Source organism: Entelurus aequoreus, linkage group LG05 (genome assembly GCF_033978785.1).
Source record: "Entelurus aequoreus isolate RoL-2023_Sb linkage group LG05, RoL_Eaeq_v1.1, whole genome shotgun sequence".
NCBI lineage: Eukaryota > Metazoa > Chordata > Actinopteri > Syngnathiformes > Syngnathidae > Entelurus > Entelurus aequoreus.
Genome location: NC_084735.1, coordinates 19,158,910 through 19,186,879, shown reverse-complemented (window position 1 = coordinate 19,186,879; position 27,970 = coordinate 19,158,910). Strand labels below are relative to the sequence as shown.

Below are 27,970 nucleotides of genomic sequence, written 5' to 3'. Positions count from 1 at the left end.
TAGCCTTTTTATATGTCTCATCTATTTGACCTGCTTTCACCATATCAACCCTTGTGGACCCCTTAGAGCTTCTATCTGAACAAATACCGGAACAGAGCCATGGAGAGGTGGCATTTCACCACCATGGCCCCCACCTGTGGAACAGCCTGCGAGAGAGCCCTAGGACTGCAGAGACCATTGATATCAAATTAATATAAATAAATAAGTTTAAAAGGCACACTTTTTTTATCAGGCTTTTTATGGATTTTTAAAAACTCCTCTTAGGTCAGGGGTGTCCAAAGTGCGGCCCGGGGGCCATTTGCGGCCCGCAGGTCATTTTTTAACGGCCCCACGGCACATTCTAAAAATACGATAAAAAAACAAACAAACATAAAAAGTGGTATAAAATAGATAGATAATAGGTGAAATGTAACAAGAAAATGTTGCAACGTTTACTCTAATAACACAAAGCTGTCATGCAGGCCGTTTCTTTTTTTTACCATGAATTGATTTAGTGGTCAATTGTACGGAATATGTACTGTACTGTGCAATCTACTACTAATAAAAGCTTCAATCAATCAATCAATCAATCAATCAAAATCAATGTCATTATGAATTATTGACCTATTCAAGGCTCCAATTGCGTCACATTAAATATTCCACTTTGAGATATTCTTTGGGTAAAATGTTGCATATTTTGTGTTTGCCATATAAAAAACTAAGCTGTTTTTTTTTTTAAAGAAGGGCCTAAAACGAACAAACAAACAACATAAACAATACAACTTATAATTGACGGATAGATCTGAAGTTGATCTCGAGATAATTGTGTGAAAATTAAACAGTAAAAAAAATGTATAATTTATTTTTTAGCACTTTAATGAGTAGGACCCTTTTGGATCCCCAATCATTTTAGTGTGATTTGTTTTTAAGTGTCATTGCTCAAAAAATAATAATGAATTAACATCAATGTAGTTATTAGTTATTGACCTTTTTAAGGCTCCAATTATTATATAATCTCAAATATTCCACTTTATTGGGTGAAAATATTAAATATTTTGTGTTTTTTTTCCAAAAAAACAGGGTTTTCTTTGACAAAAAGAGCATACAACTTAAATCTTTAAAAACTTTATATTGAGAGATAGACCTAATGTTTATCTAGAGATTTAAACCTTGAATAATAATAATAATAATAATACTGAATAATGACACATTTTTTAAAATATTTTTTGACCAAAACCCTTTGGGGCCCCCGGGACCAAGCCTGAGTGGAGGCCTAAATGTATAGTTTTTATACATATATTGTATTGGTTTTTAAAATAAAAAAAATATCAAAATGGCCCCCCGCTTGCTTTGATTTTTCAGTGTGCGGCCCTCAGTGGAAAAAGCTTGGACACCCCTGTCTTAGGTTATTTTATATTGTATTTATTGCTATCATTACTAGAGCTGTCCGATAATGGCTTTTTTTGACGATATCCGATTTCCGATATTGTTCAACTCTTAATTACCGATTCCGATATCAACCGATATCGTGGAATTAACACATTATTATGCCTAATTTTGTTGTGATGCCCCGCTGGATGCATTAAACAATGTAACAAGGTTTTCCAAAATAAATCAACTCAAGTTATGGGAAAAAATGCCAACATGGTACTGCCATATTTATTATTGAAGTCACAAAGTGCATTATTTTTTTTAACATGCCTCAAAACAGCAGCTTGGAATTTGGGGTGGGCGAGGTTGAGGTGGTGGTGGTGATGGTGGTGGGGGGGGGTTAGGGGGGTGTAAATTGTAGAGTCCCGGAAGAGTTAGTGCTGCAAGGGGTTCTGGGTATTTGTTCTGTGTTTATGTTGTGTTACAGTGCGGATGTTCTCCCGAAATGTGTTTGTCATTCTTGTTTGGTGTGGGTTCACAGTGTGGCGCATATTTGTAACAGTGTTAAAGTTGTTTGTACGGCTACCCTCAGTGTGACCTGTATGGCTGTTGACCAAGTATGTCTTGCATTCGCTTGTGTGTGTGAGAAAAGCCGTAGGTATTATGTGATTGGGCCGGCACGCAAAGGCAGTGCCTTTAAGGTTTATTGGCGCTCTGTACTTCTCCCTACGTCCGTGTACACAGCGGCGTTTTAAAAAGTCGTACATTTTACTTTTTGAAACCGATACCGATAATTTTGAAACGGATACCGATAATTTCCGATATTACATTTTAAAGCATTAACGGCCGATAATATCGGCAGTCCGATATTATCGGACATCCCTAATCATTACTACTATTATTCTCAATATTTTGTGTGTATATTCCTTTATTTATATTTAATTTTTCCGTACATTTTAAAACATGTTTAATATTATTTTAGATGACTTAAATTGATTTTTATTCTCAAATGTGTTGTTTTCCTCAATCCTCAGTGCCATGTTTTGTTAATGTGTTGCAACTCGCCAGTGCATGAAAAGTGCGACATGAATAAAGTTTTGACCGATTCTGGTGTCGTTCCCACACGTGGAAAAAGTGCGACGCCTTTTTATAGCCCAAAGAGCGGCCCCGCCCTGAGATGGGTAGGTTGTGAGTTCAAACCCCAGCCGAGTCATACCAAAGACTATAAAAATGGGAGCCTTTATCTCCCTTCTTGGCACTCAGCATCAAGGGTTGGAATTGGGGGTTAAATCACCAAAAATGATTCCCGGGCATGGCCACTGCTGCTGCCCACTGCTCCCCTCACCTCCCAGGGGGTGATCAAGGGTGATGGGTCAAATGCAGAGGACACATTTCACCACACCTAGCGTGTGTGTGACAATCATTGGTACTTTAACTTTACTTATTTTGTGGCTACCTGAATCTGTCCCAGCAGCTCCTCCTGCTGGCGGAGGCTGTTCTGCACCCGCTGCTTGTGCTCGCCGTACAGCTGGTCCAGCTGCGAGACCGACAGCTGCTCCTCGTTGATGGCGCCGTCCTTGGCCAGCGCCGTCAGGAAGGTGGTGGACATGTCAAAGACCACGCCCTTGATCTCCACCTCCAGCGCCTCGCGCTCCTTCTTCACCTCCTCCAGCTGGGTCAGCTGAGAGCGCAGCACGTTGACCACCTGCGGCGCGGGCGACAAGCGTCAACAAGGCGGACCGACGCGGCCTCCGACACCCGTACGCACCTCGCTGCCTTGCAGCTTCCTGGTGGGGTTGGCGGAGGGCAGGGCGGCGCTGAGTTCGTTCTCGGGTTTGCACAGCAGAGCGATCATGTCGCAGTGGGTGTTGTAGCGGTCTTTCACCACCTGATCCGCCTGCACCGCCTTGTCCAGGACGTCGCGGAAGTTAGCGCCCTCTAAGACAGGAAGTGGAGGTGAGACTTAACGAGGCAAAGGAAGTGGGCCCGCAGAGCCAAGCTCACCTGCACGGAGGGGCTTGTACAGGTCTCCAGAGGGGGTCCTGTTCCAGCGCTGGTTGAATTTGGCTCTCAGCTCGTTGTCTGTCGTCTCTTCGTCGTTCAGCATCTTCAGCGCCTTCATGACAAACACACAGTTTGTTCTTCAACACTGGGCTGGCCGATACCGCTAGAAACTGTTTTTAATCAGGCCATATCAATAAATATTGATTTGTTATTACCTCCTATGGAAAATAATAAGCAGGAGATAAATATATAAAATGTAATGTAATTTTATTTGAAATGTAACCGTCCTCTGGTTATACCCCGCAGCTACCAAGGCAGAAAGGAAATGTCAACACAAGCATGGAAAACAAACCATGTAAACAAAATAGTAACATCACATTGAACACTTAACAATAAGCTCTTAAAATGAAGGTGCAAAAATAAGGAATAAGTAAGAAATGCTTGATAAAGTGTAACAAAGTGTGGAAATGTAAACAGAAACATGAGAAGTACTATTTCCTGCAGCTTTAGTGCCAAGGAGTTACAGCTGTGTAACATTTAATTTGGTCTGTTACCCTTCTTTGAGTGTGTAAAGGAATGTGTTATGAAGTAATTATTTTTATATTATTGGACCAACTTACTGTTATTTTAAAGTAGCACATGTTGTAATTATTTTTATTCATACAGTCCTGCACTTTAATTCCAACCTGTTTTTCCAGTATACCCGAACAGGGAACGGACAAGGGTGGAAAAAAAAAGGCGAAGGACGACAGTCGGTTTGAAAACCCCCCAAAAAGTGCCATACTGTCAAAGTGACTTTTCCCTCTTCTATCCACAATTTCTCCATTTTGAATTATATATATATATATATATATATATATATATATATATATATATATATATATATATATATATATATATATATATATATATATATATATATATATATATATATATAAACGGAATACAATGATTTGCAAATCATTTTCAACCCATATTCAGTTGAATATGCTACAAAGACAACATATTTGATGTTCAAACTGATAAACCTTCTTTTTTCTGCAAATAATCATTAACTTTAGAATTTGATGCCAGCAACACGTGACCAAGAAGTTGGGAAAGGTGGCAATAAATACTGACAAAGTTGAGGAATGCTCATCAAACACTTATTTGGAACATCCCACAGGTGAACAGGCAAATTGGGAACAGGTGGGTGCCATGATTGGGTATAAAAGTAGATTCCATGAAATGCTCAGTCATTCACAAACAAGGATGGGGCGAGGGTCACCACTTTGTCAACAAATGCGTGAGCAAATTGTTGAACAGTTTAAGAAAAACCTTTCTCAACCAGCTATTGCAAGGAATTTAGGGATTTCACCATCTCTGGTCCGTAATATCATCAAAGGGTTGAGAGAATCTGGAGAAATCACTGCACGTAAGCAGCTAAGCCCGTGACCTTCGATCCCTCAGGCTGTACTGCATCAACAAGCGACATCAGTGTGCAAAGGATATCACCACATGGGCTCAGGAACACTTCAAAAACCCACTGTCAGTAACTACAGTTGGTCGCTACATCTGTAAGTGCAAGTTAAAACTCTCCTATGCAAGGCGAAAACCGTTTATCAACAACACCCAGAAACGCCGTCGGCTTCGCTGGGCCTGAGCTCATCTAAGATGGACTGATACAAAGTGGAAAAGTGTTCTGTGGTCTGACGAGTCCACATTTCAAATTGTTTTTGGAAACTGTGGATGTCGTGTCCTCTGGACCAAAGATGAAAAAAACCATCTGGATTGTTTTGGGCGCAAAGTTGAAAAGCCAGCATGTGTGATGGTATGGAGGTGTATTAGTGCCCAAGACATGGGTAACTTACACATCTGTGAATGCGCCATTAATGCTGAAAGGTACATACAGGTTTTGGAGCAACATATGTTGCCATCCAAGCAACGTTACCATGGACGCCCCTGCTTATTTCAGCAAGACAATGCCAAGCCACGTGTTACATCAACGTGGCTTCATGGTAAAAGAGTGCGGGTACTAGACTGGCCTGCCTGTAGTCCAGACCTGTCTCCCATTGAAAATGTGTGGCGCATTATGAAGCCTAAAATAGCACAACGGAGACCCCGGACTGTTGAACAACTTAAGCTGTACATCAAGCAAGAATGGGAAAGAATTCCACCTGAGAAGCTTCAAAAATGTGTCTCCTCAGTTCCCAAACGTTTACTGAGTGTTGTTAAAAGGAAAGGCCATGTAACACAGTGGTGTACATGCCCTTTCCCAACTACTTTGGCACGTGTTGCAGCCATGAAATTCTAAGTTAATTATTATTTGCAAAAAAAATAAAGTTTATGAGTTTGAACATCAAATATGTTGTCTTCGTAGTGCATTCAACTGAATATGGGTTGAAAAGGATTTGCAAATCATTGTATTCCGTTTATATTTACATCTAACACAATTTCCCAACTCCTATGGAAACGGGGTTTGTATATATATATTAGGGCTGCAACTAACGATTAATTTGATAATCGATTAATCTGTCGATTATTACTTCGATTAATCGATTAATAATCGGATAAAAGAGACAAACTACATTTATATCCTTTCCAGTATTTTATTGAAAAAAAACAGCATACTGGCACCATGTTGTGGACATTGGGGGTGCAGCATACACCAATAATAACACAGAAATGTAACTCATCAGATCAGAACTGAATCTTGTACACGTTTCTGTTGTGAATAATAAAGGATTCATTTTAGGCTGCCTCTGAATAATAGCATGAAATATTCCTGCACCTTCATAACGTTTAGTTATACTAAAGCGTCACTCAAATCTAAATAGATTTATATAGCTTTATCGGGCCGGCTACATCGATCCATTATGAAACCAACCTGAGATATTTCTGTCCGTTACGTTTATTTCGAAATTGGTAACCGTGCGTTTTCTCTCTCAAAACGGAGTCAAATGTGCCGGAGACACATTATAAGCCCCGCGTTGCAACAAAGGCCTAACTTTAACGTTACTCACAAAAAAGCTGAACTCATGAATGCTTGTTGCCACTATGGACTTAAAAAGTTACGTACTGTGAGTTCTTCCCTTCATCCATGGCTCCAACATTTTTCTTCTTCAGGTGCTTCTGAAGCAATGTTGTACTTCCGTGCCATTTTGCAGGAAACGCTCTTCTTTGAAGTCTTTAAAGTGAAGTGTTCCCACACTTTTGACGACTTAGGTCGTACACTTTTCTCCATTGAAGTAATAACCTCAAGATGTTTCTCCGCTAAACTATCGGTACGGTTTTCCTGCGCCATTTTTCGAATTTTTCCAGCAAAGGAGACGCCGTCGTCACGTGAGCTGCACATGACACATCATTGGCTAGCTTACGCCACCTCATGAGACGTAGCCTCACCGCTGCCCTGGCGCTGTTTTGTACTGTTTTTGTACTTATTTTGATTATTGTTTCTCAGCTGTTCGTAAATGTTGCAGTTTATAAATAAAGGTTTATAAAACAAAACAAAACAAACAAAAAACAAACAAAAAACAAAAACAAACAAAAAAAAAGCCTCCGCGCATGCGCATAGCATAGTTCCAACGAATCGATGACTAAATTAATAGCCAACTATTTTGGTAATCGATTTTAATCGATATCGATTAGTTGTTGCAGCCCTAATATATATATATATATATATATATATATATATATATATATATATATATATATATATATATATATATATATATATATATATATATATACATAAAAACATTTACACACACTTTTTTTCGCGATATATTTTTCTTACTTTATTCTGCCCAGCCCTACTTTGACAACCCAACTGAAATCCAGCACTTGCTTTCCTTTTACTGACAAATTTTGCGCAGTATCTTCAAAACCAGCAGGACTGGCAGTTTTGCAGTGGAAAGCCACACAAACTCTGCCCGGCAACGACGTCCTTTTCTGTTCTCTCGATGACAGAAAAGCTCTTTGTCTTTTTGCTTCAATGGCCGCTGCTTTCTTTTTATGTTTGGACTTTTTCCCAGTTTGCCAACAAACTTGGAAGCGGGACGCATTTTATGTCCTTCCCGTCGTCTGTTTGCGTGTTCATCAGCAAGATGTTGGAATAACGGCCTGGCTGACGTGAGCGGACGCACAGTCCTTGGCCCAAAGACTAGAGGCTTAGACGTTTGATGAAGATCCTGATCCGGGATTGCAGCCATTAGGGATTATGAGGAGGTTTTCCATATTTGGGTGTTCCAAATATTCGCTGCTAAATGGCATCACATGACAACAAGCAAGCTGTCGCCATGTGTGTGTTACATTGGAAGCTCACCTCATCCAGAATCTCTCTGTTGCGGGTCAGCAGCTCAGGCAAATCTTTGATCAGCTGCTCGATGCTCTGCAGGCCCCCCTGCTGCACGACGGACCGGGCCTTCTCAGCAATGGATTGTGGGATGGAGTCTCCTGAAAGATCCTCCAGAGCTGCTGGCAGGTTGAGGGACGCCAACACGCTGGTGGAAGAGTGAGGATGAAGCTCGCCGACTAAATCAGGTGCAGGAGCATTGGACTCGTTACCCGTTGCAGAGGTTGGTGGCCTCCCGCATGGTTCCCACCAGTCTGTTGACGGTCTCCGCCTTCCGCTGGCCGTACACGCCCACCGACTGCTGCACCGCCATTGGAACCATCTTCTCAAACACGTCTGTGGCAAGGAGAGAGAGAGCACCATCTTGAGAAACACAAACACTGGGAAGCTCGGCTAATTTGCATGAAGTCACATCTCCTCGGCACTTGGCGATCACTCCAGCAGCACTGAGAGCGGACTCAGCCAAACGACCTCTCTGTAATGTTGCAATGTTCAATGCCAACAAAATTATACTCAAAAAAACCAAAAAAAAAACGCTCCAGTGTAACTAAATTAAGGCTCCACTTTTCCAAAAATGCCCTAGCTTGATGCTAATATACATTGGCTTTGCTATTGAAATGCTACTAATTAGCATGAGTGATTTTACACGGCGATTTCAATACCTCCAAATTTGATAATGAAAACTACAACTGAGATGCACGTTACCATTTAACCTCTTAAGGCCCAAGCTGTTTGTTTACATGTTTTTTTTTTATTTCTCTTTGTTATTTGGGCTTATTGGACCCTAATTAGAATAAAAACTAAAAATCATCTTTTAATATGATGTACTTAGTCCATAAGTGCACAAACGTGTGAGTATAAGTCGCACCGGCCGAAAATGCATAATAAAGAAGGAAAAAAACATATATAAGTCGCACTGGAGTATAAGTCGCATTTTTTGGGGAAATGTATTTGATAAAATCCAACACCAAGAATAGACATTTGAAAGGCAATTTAAAGGTCTACTGAAAGCCACTACTACCGACCACGCAGTCTGATAGTTTATATATCAATGATGAAATCTTAACATTGCAACACATGCCAATACGGCCGGGTTAACTTATAAAGTGCAATTTTAAATTTCCAGCTAAACTTCCGGTTGAAAACGCCTTTGGAGGATGACGTATGCGCGTGACGTAGCCAGTGAAACAGAGGTATGGCTTCCCCATTGAAGCCAATACGAAATAGCTGTTTTCATCTCATTATTCCACAGTATTCTGGACATCTGTGTTGGTGAATCTGTTGCAATTTGTTCATTGCATTATGGAGAAAGAAGCTGAGCAAGCAAAGAAGAAAGTCGGTGCGAAGCGGATAATTTTGCAAGGGTAGTCAGCAACACAACACAGCCGGCGTTTCATTGTTTACATTCCCGAAAGATGCAGTCAAGATCGAAGAACTCGGACAACAGAGATTTGGATACACAGACGCAGACGCAATACCGTGAGTACGCAGCTGCGCTTCCAAACATTTCATTGCTTGCCCGTACATGCGTGTCACGTACGTAACTTTGGTTAAATATATAAGCTTTATGAACCTTGGGTTAGGTGAACGGTCCTTTGGGCTGAGTGAGTGTGTGTGTGTTGTGCAGGTGTTTGAATTGTATTTGCGGGTTATATGGACGGGATCCCGTCCATATAACCCGCTCGAGCTAGTAGCTAGGAGCTAGCATAACAAACACCTAGGTGTTTTTATGTGGGATTAATTTGTGGCATATTAAATATAAGCCTGGTTGTGTTGTGGCTAATAGAGTATATATATGTCTTGTGTTTATTTACTGTTTTAGTCATTCGCAGCTGAATATCAGGTCACCCCCGGCTCTCACAGCATCTTCCCTATCTGAATCGCTTCCACTCCCCACTAGTCCTTCACTTGCACTTTCCTCATCCACAAATCTTTCATCCTCGCTCAAATTAATGGGGGAATCGTCGCTTTCTCGGTCCGAATCGCTCTCACTTCTGGCGGCCATGATTGTAAACAATAGGGAACTTTGCGGAAATGTTCAATTGACTACGTCACGCTACTTCCGGTAGGGGCAAGCCTTTTTTTTTTTTTATCAGATACCAAAAGTTGCGATCTTTATCGTTGTTATCCATATAAGTGTGTGCCTCATACCTGAGAATTTCTGGCTGAGCGGCGGCGTGATGGCGGTGGCTTTGACCAGCGTTGCCTTTCCAATGTGCTCCAGGTCTTTGACCTCGGGCACACGATCGTGGTAGATGAAGTCGTTGTCCTTCTTGGCTGCGGCGAGGGCCCGGTTGATTTTCTCTGTCAGTTCTTTCACGCTCACATACTCGTCGTAGCGCGTCGCCACCGTCTTCACGAGCTCTGCCGCATGCTGAACGCAGGAAAGGAGGAGTGCGCAAATTAATCTCAGACTAAAACGTCTCTTTATTATTTTGCATCACCTGTAGGCGAGCAATCTCCTCTCCGAAGCGCTTCTTCTGCTTGGCGATGGCGCTCTGGTGGAGCTCGGCGTTTGCCTGCATGATGCAGTGCTTCGCCGCCAGCACCGGCAACACTTCCTGAAAATAAAAATACTGACCAGGGAGAGGCAACCACAGAGCAAACGCACAAACACACGTGTACACGCACGCACACACGCATGATAGCAGGGCAGGCCGCAAAAAATAAAAAATAAAAGACAAAACAGCAGCCAAGTCAAGTCACAAATGTCAAATTATTGGCAGGCAGGGGTGCAAAAAGTAAAGGCGGGGGGGGGGGGGGAGGGAATAGGTGAGCACACACACATTGGCAACACCACCACCACGAGGGATGCACAAAGAAAGGAAGACAACGAGAGAGAAAACAGAACAGGCCGTGAGTGTTCAACCCTTCAGCAGAAAATGTCCACACACGCACGTTGAGATTGTTGGCCTGTGGAAGTGTTCCTAATGATGTGGCCCACGGGGTGGAAACCAGGGGTGTCTAAACTGCGGCTCACGAGACGCCAAGAGTGTAATAAGGAATCTGGCCCGCAGGGTGCCTCCAAGTTAATATCAAATATCTGACAATATAGTTACTGCACTGCCACCATCTTGTGGACATTGTGAGTAAGTCAAGTTAATGACTTAATTTAGTTAATTTACACAACACAGCATTTTTATACAACCTTTCCCACTAATGGCGCAAATAAACTGTCACAGAAAGTCAACACACATGGTCACACAACTTTGTGGGTATTGTAGAAAAAAATTCCAAACACAACACAATTCAATATAACACCCATTTAAATCTCCTGCACTGCATGATGGGGAAAATGCAAAATACTCTCTCCACACTTAACAATGTTATGCGCATTTTAGCTGCTCGAACACACACACATATACACATATATATATATATATATATATATATATATATATATATATATATATATATATATATATATATATATATATATATATATATATACACAGTATATAAATAAAATATATATATATATAAAATATATATATATATTTTATTTATATATATATTTATACACAGTATATAAATAAAATAAAAATAAAAATATATATATATATAAAATATATATATAAAAATAAAAATAAATATAATATATATATATATAAAAAAATATATATATACATACATATACACACACATATGTATATATACATACACATACATATACACATGTATATATATATATATATATATATATATATATGTATATATATATATATATGTGTGTATATATATATATGTGTGTATATATATATGTGTGTATGTATGTATATATGTATATATATATATATATGTGTGTGTGTATGTATATATATATATATATATATATATATGTGTGTATATATATATATGTGTGTATATATATATATATATATGTGTGTATGTATGTATATATGTATATATATATATATATATGTGTGTATGTATATATATATATATATATATATATATATATATATATATATGTGTATGTATATATATATATATATATATATATATATATATATATATATATACATACACATATATTAGATAGTACTTTATTGATTCCTTTATACATACACACACATATACACATACATGCATACACACAAATGTATATATATATATATATATATATATATATATATATATATATATATATATATATATATATATATATACACACACACATATATACATATATATATATATACCTGTATATATACACACATATACATATATATATATATATATATATATATATATATATATACACATACATACATATATATATATATATATATATATATATATATATATACACACATATACATACATACATACATATATATATATATATATATATATATATATATATATATACACATACATACATACATACATACATACACACATATACATACATCCATACATACACACACACACACTCATATATACGCACGCACACGCGCACTCTTGCTTTACATGCAGTCGGCTTTCGGCTCCCGGCCAAATTTTTTCCGCCCAATGCGTCCCCCAAGTCAAAAGGTTTGGACACCCCTGGTGTAGACTGTTATTGTTACAGTGGGACCTCCATTCATGAACGCCTCCATTTGCATTCTTTTCTGTCTACAAACGTTGAGACGCAGCCAAATACGCGACCATTCGATCATTTCATTTATTTATTCTTTTTATTTGCCGCTCGAACCGCTAGGGGGGCCAGCCATTTTGATGACAACACTTCCTGCAAAACACAATTTGGAAGAGGCGGGCCCCAGACATCACATCTTGTTTACGTTATATATTGTTTACGAAGAGTTATTGCTGCAAGGGGTTCTGGGTATTTGTTCTGTTGTGTTTATGTTGTGTTACGGTGCGGATGTTCTCCCGAAATTCGTTTGTCATTCTTGTTTGGTGTGGGTTCAAAGTGTGGCGCACATTTGTAACAGTGTTAAAGTTGTTTATACGGTCACCATCAGTGTGACCTGTATGGCTGTTGACCAAGTATGCATGGCATTCACTTGTGTGTGTGATAAGTTGGAGATATTATGTGCCTGGGCCGGCACGCAAAGGCAGTGCCTTTAAGGTTTATTGGCGCTCTGTACTTCTCCCTACGTCAGTGTACACAGCGGCGTTTTAAAAAGTCGTAAATTTTACTTTTTGAAACAGATACCGATCATTTTGAAACCGATACCGATAATTTCTGATATTACAGTTTAAAGCATTTATCGGCATCTCTACCAAGAACCAATTAAGTTCATAGACCGAGGTTCCACTGTATTTATATCATGATACGATACCACCCAAATAAACTATAATAATGAAAATGATCGTTTGGCCTGAATATCCTTCCTTTGATGATGTCATTGACCTTGTGCAGCCAAACAGGATGAAAATGGACCAATGAGGACACAGAGACGTGGACAGTCCCACACACCAGTTGACACTTAGTCAGGGACGGGGCGCCGCTCTGTCACCGGAAGTAGAGGACCAGTTCCAAGGTGGTCCAAACTACACCTGATGCTATGTTGACATTACAATCCAGTATCATCACAGTGACAGGAAGACGCCCCGTCATTAACATACACGGTACAAGTCAAGACACTGGTGTCTGTGCTTATGGATGCAGACAAACAGTCACCAATCTAAGTTACAAACCGTCATGCAAAAAGGAGAACGGCACACCAAGTGGAAAAAACCTCTCACTCAACGCGACCCTTTAATCAAAGCAGGATTTACTTGTGCCGACAAAAGACTTCAAGCACCAACCAGTCAAGTACCCGAGCCCAGTGCTCATTGAGTTTGTCATTAGCAGTTAGCAGCGAGTGCCACGCTGTTATTGTTTCATTAGCAGTTAGCAGCGTGTGTAACAGTGTTACTGTGTCATTAGCATTAGCCGCGTGTGTAACACTGTGTCCTTGGCATACCTTGGGCAGGTTGTCTTTGTACTGACACTGCTTGAAGGCGTCGCCGTAGTAATCTGCGGCCTGATTGGACAGCTTGGCGATGACGCCGTCCTTCATCCTGCCTGTAGAGGAGAAGAGTGGCTGTATGATGATGACTCTGGTTATGTGCTGCCTGGGACTGAGGCCGGGCTCCTAACTGCTTCCTGCTGTGGAAAGTGTCCCCTGGTGGCCAATTAAAAAGCCAAAATAGCTGGACATGTTACTGCACATATGGCCGAGTAGTGCTGCACTTTCTAGCCTGACATACTGTATTTAACCAGGGAATAAGCCTGTGTTGCTGATGCAAATGCTATTTTCTCTCCATCCCCTCTTTAAAAACTAAACGTGCTATTGTTGCTTTTTACAGTCTTGTTTCCATTAATCCCAGATGAATGCAAGGAGTTTACAGAAGTATCCGTACTTTTTGCACTCTGTTCTCTTGTTTCTGTCTGTCCCCTCTTAAAGAGGGAACTAATCATGTGTCCCCTCTTGAGCCAAGTAGTTTACAAAAGTATCACTGATTTTTGCACTCTGTTCTGTCTTTTTTCTCTTCCTGTCACCCCTTAAAGAGAGAAATAGTCATCTGTCCTCTCTGAAGCCAAGTAGTTTAAATAATTATCCCTGATTTTTGCACTCTGTTCTGTCTGTCTGTCCCCTATTAAAGAGAGAACTAATCATCTGTCCCTTCTTAAGCCAAGAAGTTTACATAATTATCGCTGCTTTTTGCACTCTGTTCTGTCTGTCTGTCCCCTATTAAAGAGAGAACTAATCATCTGTCCCTTCTTAAGCCAAGTAGTTTACAGAAGTATCACTGCATTTTGCACTCTGTTCTGTCTGTCCACTCTTATAGAAAGAACTAGTCACCTGTCCCATCTGAAGCCAAGTACTTTAAATAAGTATCACAGCTTTTTGCACTCTGTTCTGTCTGTCTGTCCCCTATTGAAGCGAGAATTAGTCATCTCTCCCCTCTGAAGCCAAGGAGTTTACAGAATTATACAATTTTGGCCACTATAAAAAAAATTATCTCGGTCTACCCTATCTTAAAAAGAGAACTAGTCATCTGTCCCCTCTTACGCCAAGTAGTTTACAAAAATATCACTGTTTTTGCACTCTGTTCTGTCTTTTCTGTCTGTCCCCTATTAAAGAGAACTGTCCCTTCTTAAGCCAAGTAGTTTACAGAAGTATCACTGCATTTTGCACTCTGTTCTTTCTGTCCGCTCTTATAGAAAGAACTAGTCACCTGTCCCCTATGAAGCCAAGTAGTTTAAATAATTATCACAGCTTTTTACACTCTGTTCTGTCTGTCCCCTATTAAAGCGAGAACTAGTCATCTGTCCCCTCTGAAGCCAAGTAGTTTACAGAATTATAACATTTTGGCCAGTACAACATATTTTTTCTCTCGGTCTACCCTATCTTAAAAAGAGAACTAGTCATCTGTCCCCTCTTAAGCCAAGTACTTTACAGAAATATCACTGTTTTTGCACTATATATTTTCTCTCAGTCTACCCCATCTTAAAGAGAGAACTAGTCACCTGTCCCCTCTGAAGCCAAGTAGTTTACATAATTATCACAGCTTTTTGCACTCTGTTCTGTCTGTCTGTCCCCTATTGAAGAGAGAACGAGTCATCTGTCCCCTCTGAAGCCAAGTAGTTTACAGAATTATACATTTTTTGTGCACTATAACATATTTTTCCTCTCGGTCTACCCTATCTTAAAGAGAGAACTAGTCATCTGTCCCCTCTTAAGCCAAGTAGTTTACAGAAGTATCACTGCATTTTGCACTCTGTTCTGTCTGTCCGCCCTTATAGAAAGAACTAGTCATCTGTCCCCTCCTAAGCCAGGTAGTTTACAGAAGTATCACTGCCTTTTGCACTATATCTTTTCTCTCAGTCTACCCTATCTTAAAGAGAGAACTAGTCACATGTCCCCTCTGAAGCCAAGTAGTTTAAATAATTATCACAGCTTTTTGCACTCTGTTCTGTCTGTCTGTCCCCTATTGAAGAGAGAACTAGTCATCTGTCCCCTCTTGAGCCAAGTAGTTTACAGAAGTATCACTGCCTTTTGCACTATATCTTTTCTCTCAGTCTACCCTATCTTAAAGAGAGAACGAGTCATCTGTCCCCTCTGAAGCCAAGTAGTTTACAGAATTATACATTTTTTGTGCACTATAACATATTTCTTCTGTCGGTCTACCCTATCTTAAAGAGAGAACTAGTCACCTGTCCCCTCTGAAGCCAAGTAGTTTACAGAAGTATCACTGCATTTTGCACTCTGTTCTGTCTGTCCACTCTTATAGAAAGAACTAGTCATCTGTCCCCTCTTAAGCCACGTAGTTTACAGAAATATCACTGTTTTAGCACTACATGTTTTCTCTCGGTCTACCCCATCTTAAAGAGAGACCTAGTCACCTGTCCCCTCTGAAGCCAAGTAGTTTACATAATTATCACAGCTTTTTGCACTCTGTTCTGTCTGTCTGTCCCCTATTAAAGAGAGAACGAGTCATCTGTCCCCTCTGAAGCCAAGTAGTTTACAGAATTATACATTTTTTGTGCACTATAACATTTTTTCTCTCGGTCTACCCTATCTTAAAAAGAGAACTAGTCATCTGTCCCCTCTTAAGCCAAGTAGTTTACAGAAATATCAGTTTTTGCACTATATATTTTCTCTCAGTCTACCCCATCTTAAAGAGAGACCTAGTCACCTGTCCCCTCTGAAGCCAAGTAGTTTACATAATTATCACAGCTTTTTGCACTCTGTTCTGTCTGTCTGTCCCCTATTAAAGAGATAACTAGTCATCTGTCCCCTCTGAAGCCAAGTAGTTTACAGAATTATACATTTTTTGTGCACTATAACATATTTTTTCTCTCGGTCTACCCTATCTTAAAGAGATAACTAGTCATCTGTTCCCTCTGAAGACAAGTAGATTACATAATTATCACAGCATTTTGCACTCTGTATTGTCTGTCCCCTATTGAAGCAAGAACTAGTCATGTGTCCCTTCTTAAGCCAAGTAGTTTACAGAAATATCAGTTTTTGCACTATATCTTTTCTCTCGGTCTACCTCATCTCAAAGAGAGAACTAGTCACCTGTCCCCACTGAAGCCAAGTAGTTTAAATAATCATCACAGCTTTTTGCACTCTGTTCTGTCTGTCTGTCCCCTATTGAAGCAAGAACTAGTCACCTGTCCCCTTTGAAGCCAAGTAGTTTACATAATTACCCCTGCTCTTTGCTCTCTGTTTTGTCTTTTCTGTCTGTCCCCTATTAAACAGAGAACAAGTCATCTGTCCCCTCTTAAGCCAAGTACAGAAATATCACAGTTTTTGCACTATATATTTTCTCTCAGTCTACCCCATCTTAAAGAGAGAACTAGTCACCTGTCCCCTATGAAGCCAAGTAGTTTAAATAATTATCACAGCTTTTTGCACTCTGTTCGGTCTGTCTGTCCCCTATTGAAGTGAGAACTAATCTATCCCCTCTGAAGCCAAGTAGTTTAGAGAATTATCCCTGCTTTTTGCACTGTTTTGTCTTGTCTGTCTGTCCCCTATTAGAGAAAAGCAATCATCTGTCCCCTCTGAAGCCAAGTAGTTTACAGAATTATCACTTTTTTGCGCACTATAATATATCTTTTCTCTCGTACTACCCTATCTTTAAGAGAGAACTAGTCACCGGTCCCCTCTGAAGCCAAGTAGTTTACAGAATTATCACAGCTTTTAGAGCTTGGTTCTGTCTTTTCTCTCCGTCTGTCCCTCTTTAAGAGTCGAGTGTTGTCTTTTTGTTTCTGCGTCCCCTCTCAAACCCCCCCAATGTCCTGCAGGATCATCAATCAAGTGCAACACACAGGTGGGAGACAGGTGGGTACTGTTAGAATAATTGTATCCAAGTTATCACAAAACTTTGTGTTACATTGAGTTCAGTTCGCCCGGCGAGAGGACAAAAGCTGTCTTTGCTCCTACCAAGCGGAAGGCTTGTAAAACTCCACTGTGTAGGATGGGAAGCAACATAAAGGCGTTCTGTTTCTTTGATGTATTGTAATCCACAGAAAGATTTTGTCTCGACCCGAGATCTACAAAGCGGAGAGAAAGCAGGACCTGCCCAAGCTCCAGGCACCTCTTCTTTGAACTGTTTTGTAACAAAGGCAATGGCTGTTTATGACCCCCCTCCCTTAGAAACAGCTGTTGCCATGTAATCAGGGAAAGAGGAGGCGTACAATCTTTCGTCAGAGCGTGGTGACACTGTGCAAGGGTACAGGTGTACGCGTTTCTCCTCAATTGAGCCAAATGTAATTCTGTCTCTGTTTAATTCCTTGCCTCTTGTCTTGTTTAATAGATGTCGTCAGTGTTTGAACCTGACATCTTCTACCAGTCCAAAGTAAAGGAGTGTTCCGGGGTTTTTTTCTTACCAGTGATGGCTTTGAGGAAGAAGACCTCCTGGGCCTGGGCCAGCATGATGGTGCTGAGGGTGCCCACAGTCTCGGGGGCGATATCCATAGTGGGCTCCCTGTTGAGGGCAGACAGCACCGTGTCTTTGATGTGTCCGAAGGCGCCGCTGGCCAGCTGCATGAGCACAACAACATCACGGCTCAGAAACACGCCATCTATTTGCACGCTACAGTCTGCCGGCATTGGGGTGACGCACAAGACCAAGTAGATTGGTCGGGGTCTTGTCATTTGTGCAACAGCGCCACCTGCAGGACCGGAAGCGAGACAGTTTGCACTTGTCAAAACAGTCACCTGGTAGTATTTGGCGGCGATTTTCAGCCCCTCGTCGTTGTCCAGATTCTGCTCGGAGGCGATCTGACTGGCCAGCGCCGCAGCGTTGAACAGCACGCACGTCTTCTCGTAGCCCAGACTGGCCAACGCTGCAAAGTGAATGTTTGTTGAGCTCCTTTATGGCAACATCTTCATCATGGCTGCCAAATGTGCTTGCCAGCTAGTATAATAGTAAGTACTGCAGGGACATTATCATTATTATATACAGTTGGACTTGCAAATATTCAACTCTCATCCTAAATGATGTTTATTGGACAAGTCTATAAAAGTGTAGTAGTAAACCTGCAAACATCTAATATCACACACTTTCTTTTTTACTGGCCATCCAATAAAAGTTACAACATATCACAAATAAATCATTTACAATTGTATAATTGTGCACGTAACTACTAGAGTGTGTCCCAGTCCCCTCTTCTCCTCTATCAGACTTTTATTGATTCTTATTTCTTGTTTTGTGAGTAGTCCTTGTGTCCCCAGAAAGGCACTTACATATAGGAATGAACATTGTTCATTATTAATGCATGTTGTTATAGGCTACATAGAAAAGTGCTGATGTGAAACAATATTATATGTGATATCATGTGCGATACAAGCAGTCCTGCAGCGTGTTTACTTGTGTTTGATTACACGTGCGACACAAGCAGTTCTGCAGCGTGTTTACTTGTGTGTGATGTCATGTGCGATACAAGCAATCCTCCAATGTGTTTACTTGTGTTTGATATCATATGCAATATAGGCAGTCCTGCTGCATGTTTACTTGAGTATGATATCATGTGCGATACAAGCAGTAATGCAGTGTGTTTACTTGTGTGTGATATCATGTGTGATACAAACAGTCCTGCAGTGTGGTTACTTGTTTGAGTACACGTGCGATATAAGCAGTCCTGCGGCGTGTTTGCTTGTGTATGCTATAATGTGCGATACAAGCAGTAATGCAGTGTGTTTACTTGTGTGATATCATTTGCGATACAAGCAGTCCTGCAGGGTGTTTACTTCTTTGTGATGTCATGTGCAATACAAGCAGTCCTGCAGTGTGTTCACTTGTTTGATTACACGTGCGATATAAGCAGTCCTGCAGCGTGTTTACTTGTGTATGACATCATGTGTGATACAAGCAGTAATGCAGTGCGTTTACTTGTGTGAGATATCATGTGTGATACAAACAGTCCTGCAGTGTGTTTACTTGTTTTTGATTACACGTGTGATATAAGCAGTCCTGCGGCGTGTTTGCTTGGGTATGATATCATGTGCGATACAAGCAGTAATGCAGTGTGTTTATTTGTGTGATATAATTTGCGATACAAGCAGTCCTGCAGGGTGTTTACTTCTTTGTGATGTGATGTGCAATACAAGCAGTCCTGCAGTGTGTTTACTTGTTTGATTGCACGTGCGATATAAGCAGTCCTGCAGCGCGTTTACTTGAGTATGACATCATGTGCGATGCAAGCAGTAAGGTAGTGTGTTTACTTGTGTGTGATATCATGTGTGATACAAACAGTCCTGCAGTGTTTGATTGCACGTGTGATATAAGCAGTCCTGCGGCGTGTTTACTTGTGTATGATATCATATGCGATACAAGCAGTAATGCAGTGTGTTTACTTGTGTGTGATATAATTTGCGATACAAGCAGTCCTCCAGGGTGTTTACTTCTGTGTGATGTCATGTGCGATACAAGCAGTCCTGCAGTGTGTTTACTTGTGTTTGATTACACGTGCGATATAAGCAGTCCTGCACCGTGTTTACTTGTGTTTGATATTATGTGCGATACAAGCAGTCCTGCAACATGTTTATTTGTGTGTGATACCATGTGCGATACAAGCAGTCCTGCAGCCTGTTTACTTGTGTGTGATATCATGTGCAATACAAGCAGTCCTGCAGCATGTTTACTTGTGTGTGATATCATGAGCAATACAAGCAGTCCTGCAGCGTGTTTAGTTGCATGCGATACAAGCAGTCCTGCATCGTGTTTGACTTGTGTGTGTGATATCATGTGCGATACAAGCAGTCCTGCAGCGTGTTTACTTGTGTGTGACATCATTGCGATACAAGCGGTCCTGCAGCATGTTTACTTGCGTGTGATACAAGCAGTCCTGCAGCGTGTTTGACTAGTGTGTGATATCATGTGTGATACAAGCAGTCCTGCAGCATGTTTACTTGTGTGACATCATGTGCGATACAAGCAGTCCTGCAGCATGTTTACTTGCGTGCGATACAAGCAGTCCTGCAGCATGTTTACTTGCGTGCGATACAAGCAGTCCTGCAGCGTGTTTGACTAGTGTGTGATATCATGTGTGATACAAGCAGTCCTGCAGCATGTTTACTTGTGTGACATCATGTGCGATACAAGCAGTCCTGCAGCATGTTTACTTGCGTGTGATACAAGCAGTCCTGCAGCGTGTTTACTTGTGTATGATATCATGTGCGATACAAGCAGTCCTGCAGTATGTTTACTTGTGTGTGACATCATGTACGATACAAGCAGTCCTGCAGTGTGTGTGATGTAATGTGCGATACAAGCAGTCCTGCGGGGTGTTTACTTCTGTGTGGTATTATGTGCGATACAAGCAGTCCTGCAGCGTGTTTACTTGTGTAAGATATCATGTGCGATACAAGCAGTCCTGCAGCGTGTTTTACTTGTGTGACATCATGTACGATACAAGCAGTCCTGCAGTGTGTTGCGTGTGTGATGTAATGTGCGATACAAGCAGTCCTGCGGGGTGTTTACTTCTGTGTGGTATTATGTGCGATACAAGCAGTCCTGCAGCGTGTTTACTTGTGTAAGATATCATGTGCGATACAAGCAGTCCTGCAGCGTGTTTTACTTGTGTGACATCATGTACGATACAAGCAGTCCTGCAGTGTGTTGCGTGTGTGATGTAATGTGCGATACAAGCAGTCCTGCGGGGTGTTTACTTCTGTGTGGTATTATGTGCGATACAAGCCGTCCTGCAGCGTGTTTACTTGTGTGTGACATCATGTGCGATACAAGCAGTCCTGCAGCATGTTTACTTGCGTGCGATACAAGCAGTCCTGCAGCGTGTTTGACTTGTGTATGATATCATGTGCGATACAAGCAGTAATGCAGTGTGTTTACTTGTGTGTGATATCATGTACGATACAAGCAGTCCTGCAGTGTGTTGTGTGTGTGATATAATGTGCGACACAAGCAGTCCTGCAGGGTGTTTACTTCTGTGTGGTATTATGTGCGATACAAGCCGTCCTGCAGCGTGTTTACTTGTGTGACATCATGTGCGATACAAGCCGTCCTGCAGCGTGTTTACTTGTGTGTGACATCATGTGCGATACAAGCAGTCCTGCAGCGTGTTTACTTGCCTGTGATACAGGCAGTCCTGTAGTGTGTTTACTTGCGTGCGATACAAGCAGTCCTGCAGTGTGTTTACTTGTGCAAAGCTGGACAGGCAGTTAACATCTAAATGTCCTCCAATAAGCACACAATTTCCTCTATTTTAGTGTGGCAGCTACACAACAGCTAAGCACACAAGCTAGACATTCATACATAATCACTAAACAATAATGGAGTGTAAAACAGCACATATGTCAATAGGAACATGTATCAAATCATTTAAGTTGCATATTACTTACATATATAAAGTCTCCAAGGCAGAAGCGTATTAGAAAGTATCCAGTAAGAAATGTGTCCGCATCATGAGCTTAACTTATTTACTGTGGCCACTAGGTGTCACCGAATAAACAATTGCCACTCCACTTCCACTTAACGACAGAATAAGTCCACACTACCAAATATTACAAGTATTTATTGTTCCTGCTGATATGGTGGAAGTAAAAAAGTGGTATCGAGACACCTAATTTTTTGGGGATTTTTCAAAATAATTTTAAACAAATCTTATGCAACTTTTCTGCATTAATTTCTTAATTTCATAATACTAATTAATCTTCATTAATTAATAACATTAATTTATAAATGAGTAAATTCCAGCATAAGCAGGAGGTGTAGGGATTGTTTGGCCTTGGCGGAAGTCTGCGGTTCCACTTCCTGTCTAATGTGTGTTTACTTCCCGTTTGATCAACTTGATGACACGGATGATGATACTGTGCTTCATATAGCAACACAAACACACCCTTCCTCGCCTCAAACACCATACCAAACCTTGCCAGACCAGTTCTGCAGTACAAAGCCACTATTTATAGCGTGAGACATCTGCAGATATACAGAGGGAATAACGGATTAGCCCTGCCTGACAGTGCAATAGTACGTAAAGACGTGTAAAGTTAAATAGTACATAAAGACGTGTAACGTTTGATAGTACACAAGTACGTAAAGACGTGTAAAGTTAAATAGTACATAAAGACGTGTAAAGTTTGATAGTACACAAGTACATGAAGACGTGTAAAGTTTGATAGTACACAAGTATATAAAGACGTGTAAAGTTAAATAGTACATAAGTACATAAAGACGTGTAAAGTTTGATAGTACACAAGTACATAAAGACGTGTAAAGTTTAATAAAACACAAGTACATAAAGACATGTAAAGTTTGATAGTACACAAGTACATAAAGACGTGTAAAGTTTGATAGTACACAAGTACATAAAGACGTGTAAAGTTTGACAGTACACAAGTACATAAAGACGTGTAAAGTTTGACAGTACACAAGTACATAAAGACGTGTGAAGTTTGATAGTACACAAGTACATAAAGACGTGTAAAGTTTGACAGTACACAAATACATAAAGACGTGTAAAGTTTGATAGTACACAAGTACATAAAGACGTGTAAAGTTTGATAGTACACAAGTACAAAACGATGTGTACATTTTGATAGTACACACGTACATAAAGATGTGTAAAGTTTGATAGTATACAAGTTCATGAAGACGTGCAAATGTTGATAGTACACAAGTACATAAAGACGTGTAAAGTTTGATAGTACATAAAGACGTGTAAAGTTTGATAGTACACAAGTACATAAAGACGTGTAAAGTTTGATAGTACATAAAGACGTGTAAAGTTTGATAGTACACAAGTACATAGACGTGTAAAGTTTGATGGTACACAAGTACATAACGATGTGTGCATTTTGATAGTACACAAGTACATAAAGATGTGTAAAGTTTGATAGTATACAAGTTCATGAAGACGTGCAAATGTTGATAGTACACAAGTACATAAAGACGTGTAAATGTTGATAGTACACAAGTACATAAAGACGTGAACATTTTGATAGTATACAAGTTCATGAAGACGTGTAAATGTTAATAGTACACAAGTACATAAAGACGTGTAAATGTTGATAGTACACAAGTACATAAAGACGTGTACATTTTGATAGTACACAAGTACATAAAGACGTGTAAAGTTTGATAGTACACAAGTACGTAAAGACGTGTAAAGTTAAATAGTACATAAGTACATAAAGACGTGTAAAGTTTGATAGTACACAAGTACGTAATGACATGTAAAGTTAAATAGTACATAAGTACGTAAAGACGTCTAAAGTTTGATAGTACACAAGTACGTAAAGACGTGTAAAGTTTGATACTACACAAGTACGTAAAGACGTGTAAAGTTTGACAGTACAATAGTAAATAGACGTGTAAAGTTTGATAGGACACAAGTACATAAAGACGTGTAAAGTTTGATAGTACACAAGTACGTAATGACATGTAAAGTTTGATAGTACACAAGTACATAAAGACGTGTAAAGTTTGATAGTACACAAGTACGTAATGACATGTAAAGTTTGATAGTACACAAGTACATAAAGACGTCTAAAGTTTGATAGTACACAAGTACGTAAAGACGTGTAAAGTTTGATAGTACACAAGTACATAAAGACGTGTAAATGTTGATAGTACACAAATACATAAAGACGTGTAAAGTTTGATAGTACACAAGTACATAAAAACATGTAAAGTTTGATAGTACACAAGTACATAAAGACGTGTAAAGTTTGAAAGTACACAAGTACATAAAGACGTGTAAAGTTTGATAGTACACAAGTACATAAAGACGTGTAAAGTTTGATAGTACACAAGTACGTAAAGACGTGTAAAGTTTGGCAGTACAATAGTACATAGACGTGTAAAGTTTGATAGTACACAAGTACATAAAGACGTGTAAAGTTTGATAGTACACAAGTACATAAAGACGTGTAAAGTTTGACAGTACACAAGTACATAAAGACGTGTAAAGTTTGATACTACACAAGTACGTAAAGACGTGTAAAGTTTGACAGTACAATAGTAAATAGACGTGTAAAGTTTGATAGTACACAAGTACATAAAGACGTGTAAAGTTTGATAGTACACAAGTACGTAATGACATGTAAAGTTTGATAGTACACAAGTACATAAAGACGTGTAAATGTTGATAGTACACAAATACATAAAGACGTGTAAAGTTTAATAAAACATAAGTACATAAAAACATGTAAAGTTTAATAAAACATACGTACATAAAAACATGTAAAGTTTGATAGTACACAAGTACATAAAGACGTGTAAAGTTTATTAGTACACAAGTACATACAAATGTGTAAAGTTTGATAGTATACAAGTACATTAAGACATGTAAAGTTTGATAGTACACAAGTACATAAAAACATGTAAAGTTTAATAGTACATAAGTACATAAAAACATGTAAAGTTTGATAGTACACAAGTACATAAAAACGTGTAAAGTTTATTTGTACACAAGTACATAAAAACGTGTAAATGTTGATAGTACACAAGTACATAAAGACGTGTAAAGTTTGACAGTACAATAGTACATAAAGACGTGTAAAGTTTGATAGTACACAATACATAAAGACGTGTAAAGTTTAATAGTATACAACTTCATGAAGACGTGTAAATGTTGATAGTACACAAGTACATAAAGACGTGTACATTTTGATAGTACACAAGTACATCAAGATGTGTAAAGTTTGATAGTATACAAGTTCATGAAGACGTGTAAATGTTGATAGTACACAAGTACATAAAGACGTGTAAATGTTGATAGTACACAAGTACATAAAGACGTGTACATTTTGATAGTATACAAGTACATTAAGACGTGTAAAGATTGATAGTACACAAGTACATAAAAACATGTAAAGTTTAATAGTACATAAGTACATAAAAACATGTAAAGTTTGATAGTACACAAGTACATAAAGACATGTAAAGTTTGATAGTACACAAGTACATAAAGATGTGTAAAGTTTGATAGTATACACGTACATAAAGACATGTAAACAAGTACATAAAGACGTGTAAAGTTTGATAGTACACAAGTACATAAAGACGTGTAAAGTTTGATACACAAGTACATAAATACGTGTACATTTTGAGAGTACACAAGTACATAACGACATGTACATTTTGATAGTACACAAGTACATAAAGACGTGTAAAGTTTGATAGTACACAAGTACATATTGACGTGTAAAGTTTAATAGTATACAAGTTCATGAAGACGTGTAAATGTTGATAGTACACAAGTACATAAAGACGTGTACATTTTGATAGTACACAAGTACATAAAAATGTGTAAAGTTTGATAGTATACAAGTTCATGAAGACGTGTAAATGTTGATAGTACACAAGTACATAAAGCCGTGTAAATGTTGATAGTACACAAGTACATAAAGACGTGTACATTTTGATAGTATACAAGTTCATGAAGACGTGTAAATGTTGATAGTACACAAGTACATAAAGACGTGTAAATGTTGATAGTACACAAGTACATAAAGACGTGTACATTTTGATAGTACACAAGTACATAAAGATGTGTAAAGTTTGATAGTATACAAGTTCATGAAGACGTGCAAATGTTGATAGTACACAAGTACATAAAGACGTGTAAAGTTTGATAATACATAAAGACGTGTAAAGTTTGATAGTACACAAGTACATAAAGACGTGTAAAGTTTGATAGTACACAAGTACATAACGACGTGTACATTTTGATAGTACACAAGTACATAAAGATGTGTAAAGTTTGATAGTATACAAGTTCATGAAGACGTGTAAAGTTTGATAGTACACAAGTACATAACGACGTGTACATTTTGATAGTACACAAGTACATAAAGATGTGTAAAGTTTGATAGTATACAAGTTCATGAAGACGTGCAAATGTTGATAGTACACAAGTACATAAAGACGTGTAAAGTTTGATAGTATACAAGTTCATGAAGACGTGCAAATGTTGATAGTACACAAGTACATAAAGACGTGTAAAGTTTGATAGTACATAAAGACGTGTAAAGTTTGATAGTACACAAGTACATAAAGACGTGTAAAGTTTGATAGTACACAAGTACATAAAGACGTGTAAAGTTTGATAGTACATAAAGACGTGTAAAGTTTGATAGTACACAAGTACATAAAGACGTGTAAAGTTTGATAGTACACAAGGACATAACGATGTGTACATTTTGATAGTACACAAGTACATAAAGATGTGTAAAGTTTCATAGTATACAAGTTCATGAAGACGTGTAAATGTTGATAGTACATAAAAACGTGTAAAGTTTGATAGTACACAAGTACATAAAGACGTGTAAAGTTTGATAGTACATAAAGACGTGTAAAGTTTGATAGTACACAAGTACATAAAGACGTGTAAAGTTTGATAGTACACAAGTACATAACGATGTGTACATTTTGATAGTACACAAGTACATAAAGATGTGTAAAGTTTGATAGTATACAAGTTCATGAAGACGTGCAAATGTTGATAGTACACAAGTACATAAAGACGTGTAAAGTTTGATAGTACATAAAGACGTGTAAAGTTTGATAGTACACAAGTACATAAAGACGTGTAAAGTTTGATAGTACATAAAGACGTGTAAAGTTTGATAGTACACAAGTACATAAAGACGTGTAAAGTTTGATAGTACACAAGTACATAACGATGTGTACATTTTGATAGTACACAAGTACATAAAGATGTGTAAAGTTTGATAGTATACAAGTTCATGAAGACGTGTAAATGTTGATAGTACACAAGTACATAAAGACGTGTAAATGTTGATAGTACACAAGTACATAAAGACGTGTAAATGTTGATAGTACACAAGTACATAAAGACGTGTAAATGTTGATAGTACACAAGTACATAAAGACGTGTAAAGTTTGATAGTACACAAGTACATAAAGATGTGTACATTTTGATAGTACACAAGTACATAAAGATGTGTAAAGTTTGATAGTATACAAGTTCATGAAGACGTGTAAATGTTGATAGTACACAAGTACATAAAGACGTGTAAATGTTGATAGTACACAAGTACATAATGACGTGTAAAGTTTGATAGTACACAAGTACATAAAGACGTGTAAAGTTTGATAGTACACAAGTACATAAAGACGTGTACATTTTGATAGTACACAAGTACATAAAGACATGTAAATTTTGATAGTACACAAGTACATAACAATGTGTACATTTTGACAGTACACAAGTACATAAAGACGTGTACATTTTGATAGTACACAAGTACATAAAGACGTGTAAAGTTTGATAGTACACAAGTACATAAAGACGTGTACATTTTGATAGTACACAAGTACATAAAGACATGTAAGTTTTGATAGTACACAAGT

General features: G+C 38.8%; 1 protein-coding gene across 2 annotated transcripts in view; it reads right to left on the bottom strand.

Annotated features, from left to right (window-relative positions):
* Positions 1–27,970, bottom strand: part of pdcd6ip (programmed cell death 6 interacting protein) — a 61,866-nt gene that overhangs the window by 15,026 nt on the left and 18,870 nt on the right. The window contains exons 4-13 of one of the 2 annotated variants that reach the window (XM_062047296.1): positions 18,352–18,479; positions 18,021–18,174; positions 13,603–13,703; positions 10,132–10,263; positions 9,839–10,061; positions 7,900–8,023; positions 7,658–7,835; positions 3,355–3,466; positions 3,119–3,288; positions 2,807–3,055 (exon numbers count right to left, since the gene is read on the bottom strand). In XM_062047296.1, coding sequence (XP_061903280.1) covers positions 2,807–3,055; positions 3,119–3,288; positions 3,355–3,466; positions 7,658–7,835; positions 7,900–8,023; positions 9,839–10,061; positions 10,132–10,263; positions 13,603–13,703; positions 18,021–18,174; positions 18,352–18,479 — 1,571 coding nt within the window. The remainder of the gene's footprint in view (positions 1–2,806; positions 3,056–3,118; positions 3,289–3,354; positions 3,467–7,657; positions 7,836–7,899; positions 8,024–9,838; positions 10,062–10,131; positions 10,264–13,602; positions 13,704–18,020; positions 18,175–18,351; positions 18,480–27,970) is intronic. The other variant, XM_062047297.1, reaches the window with a different exon arrangement.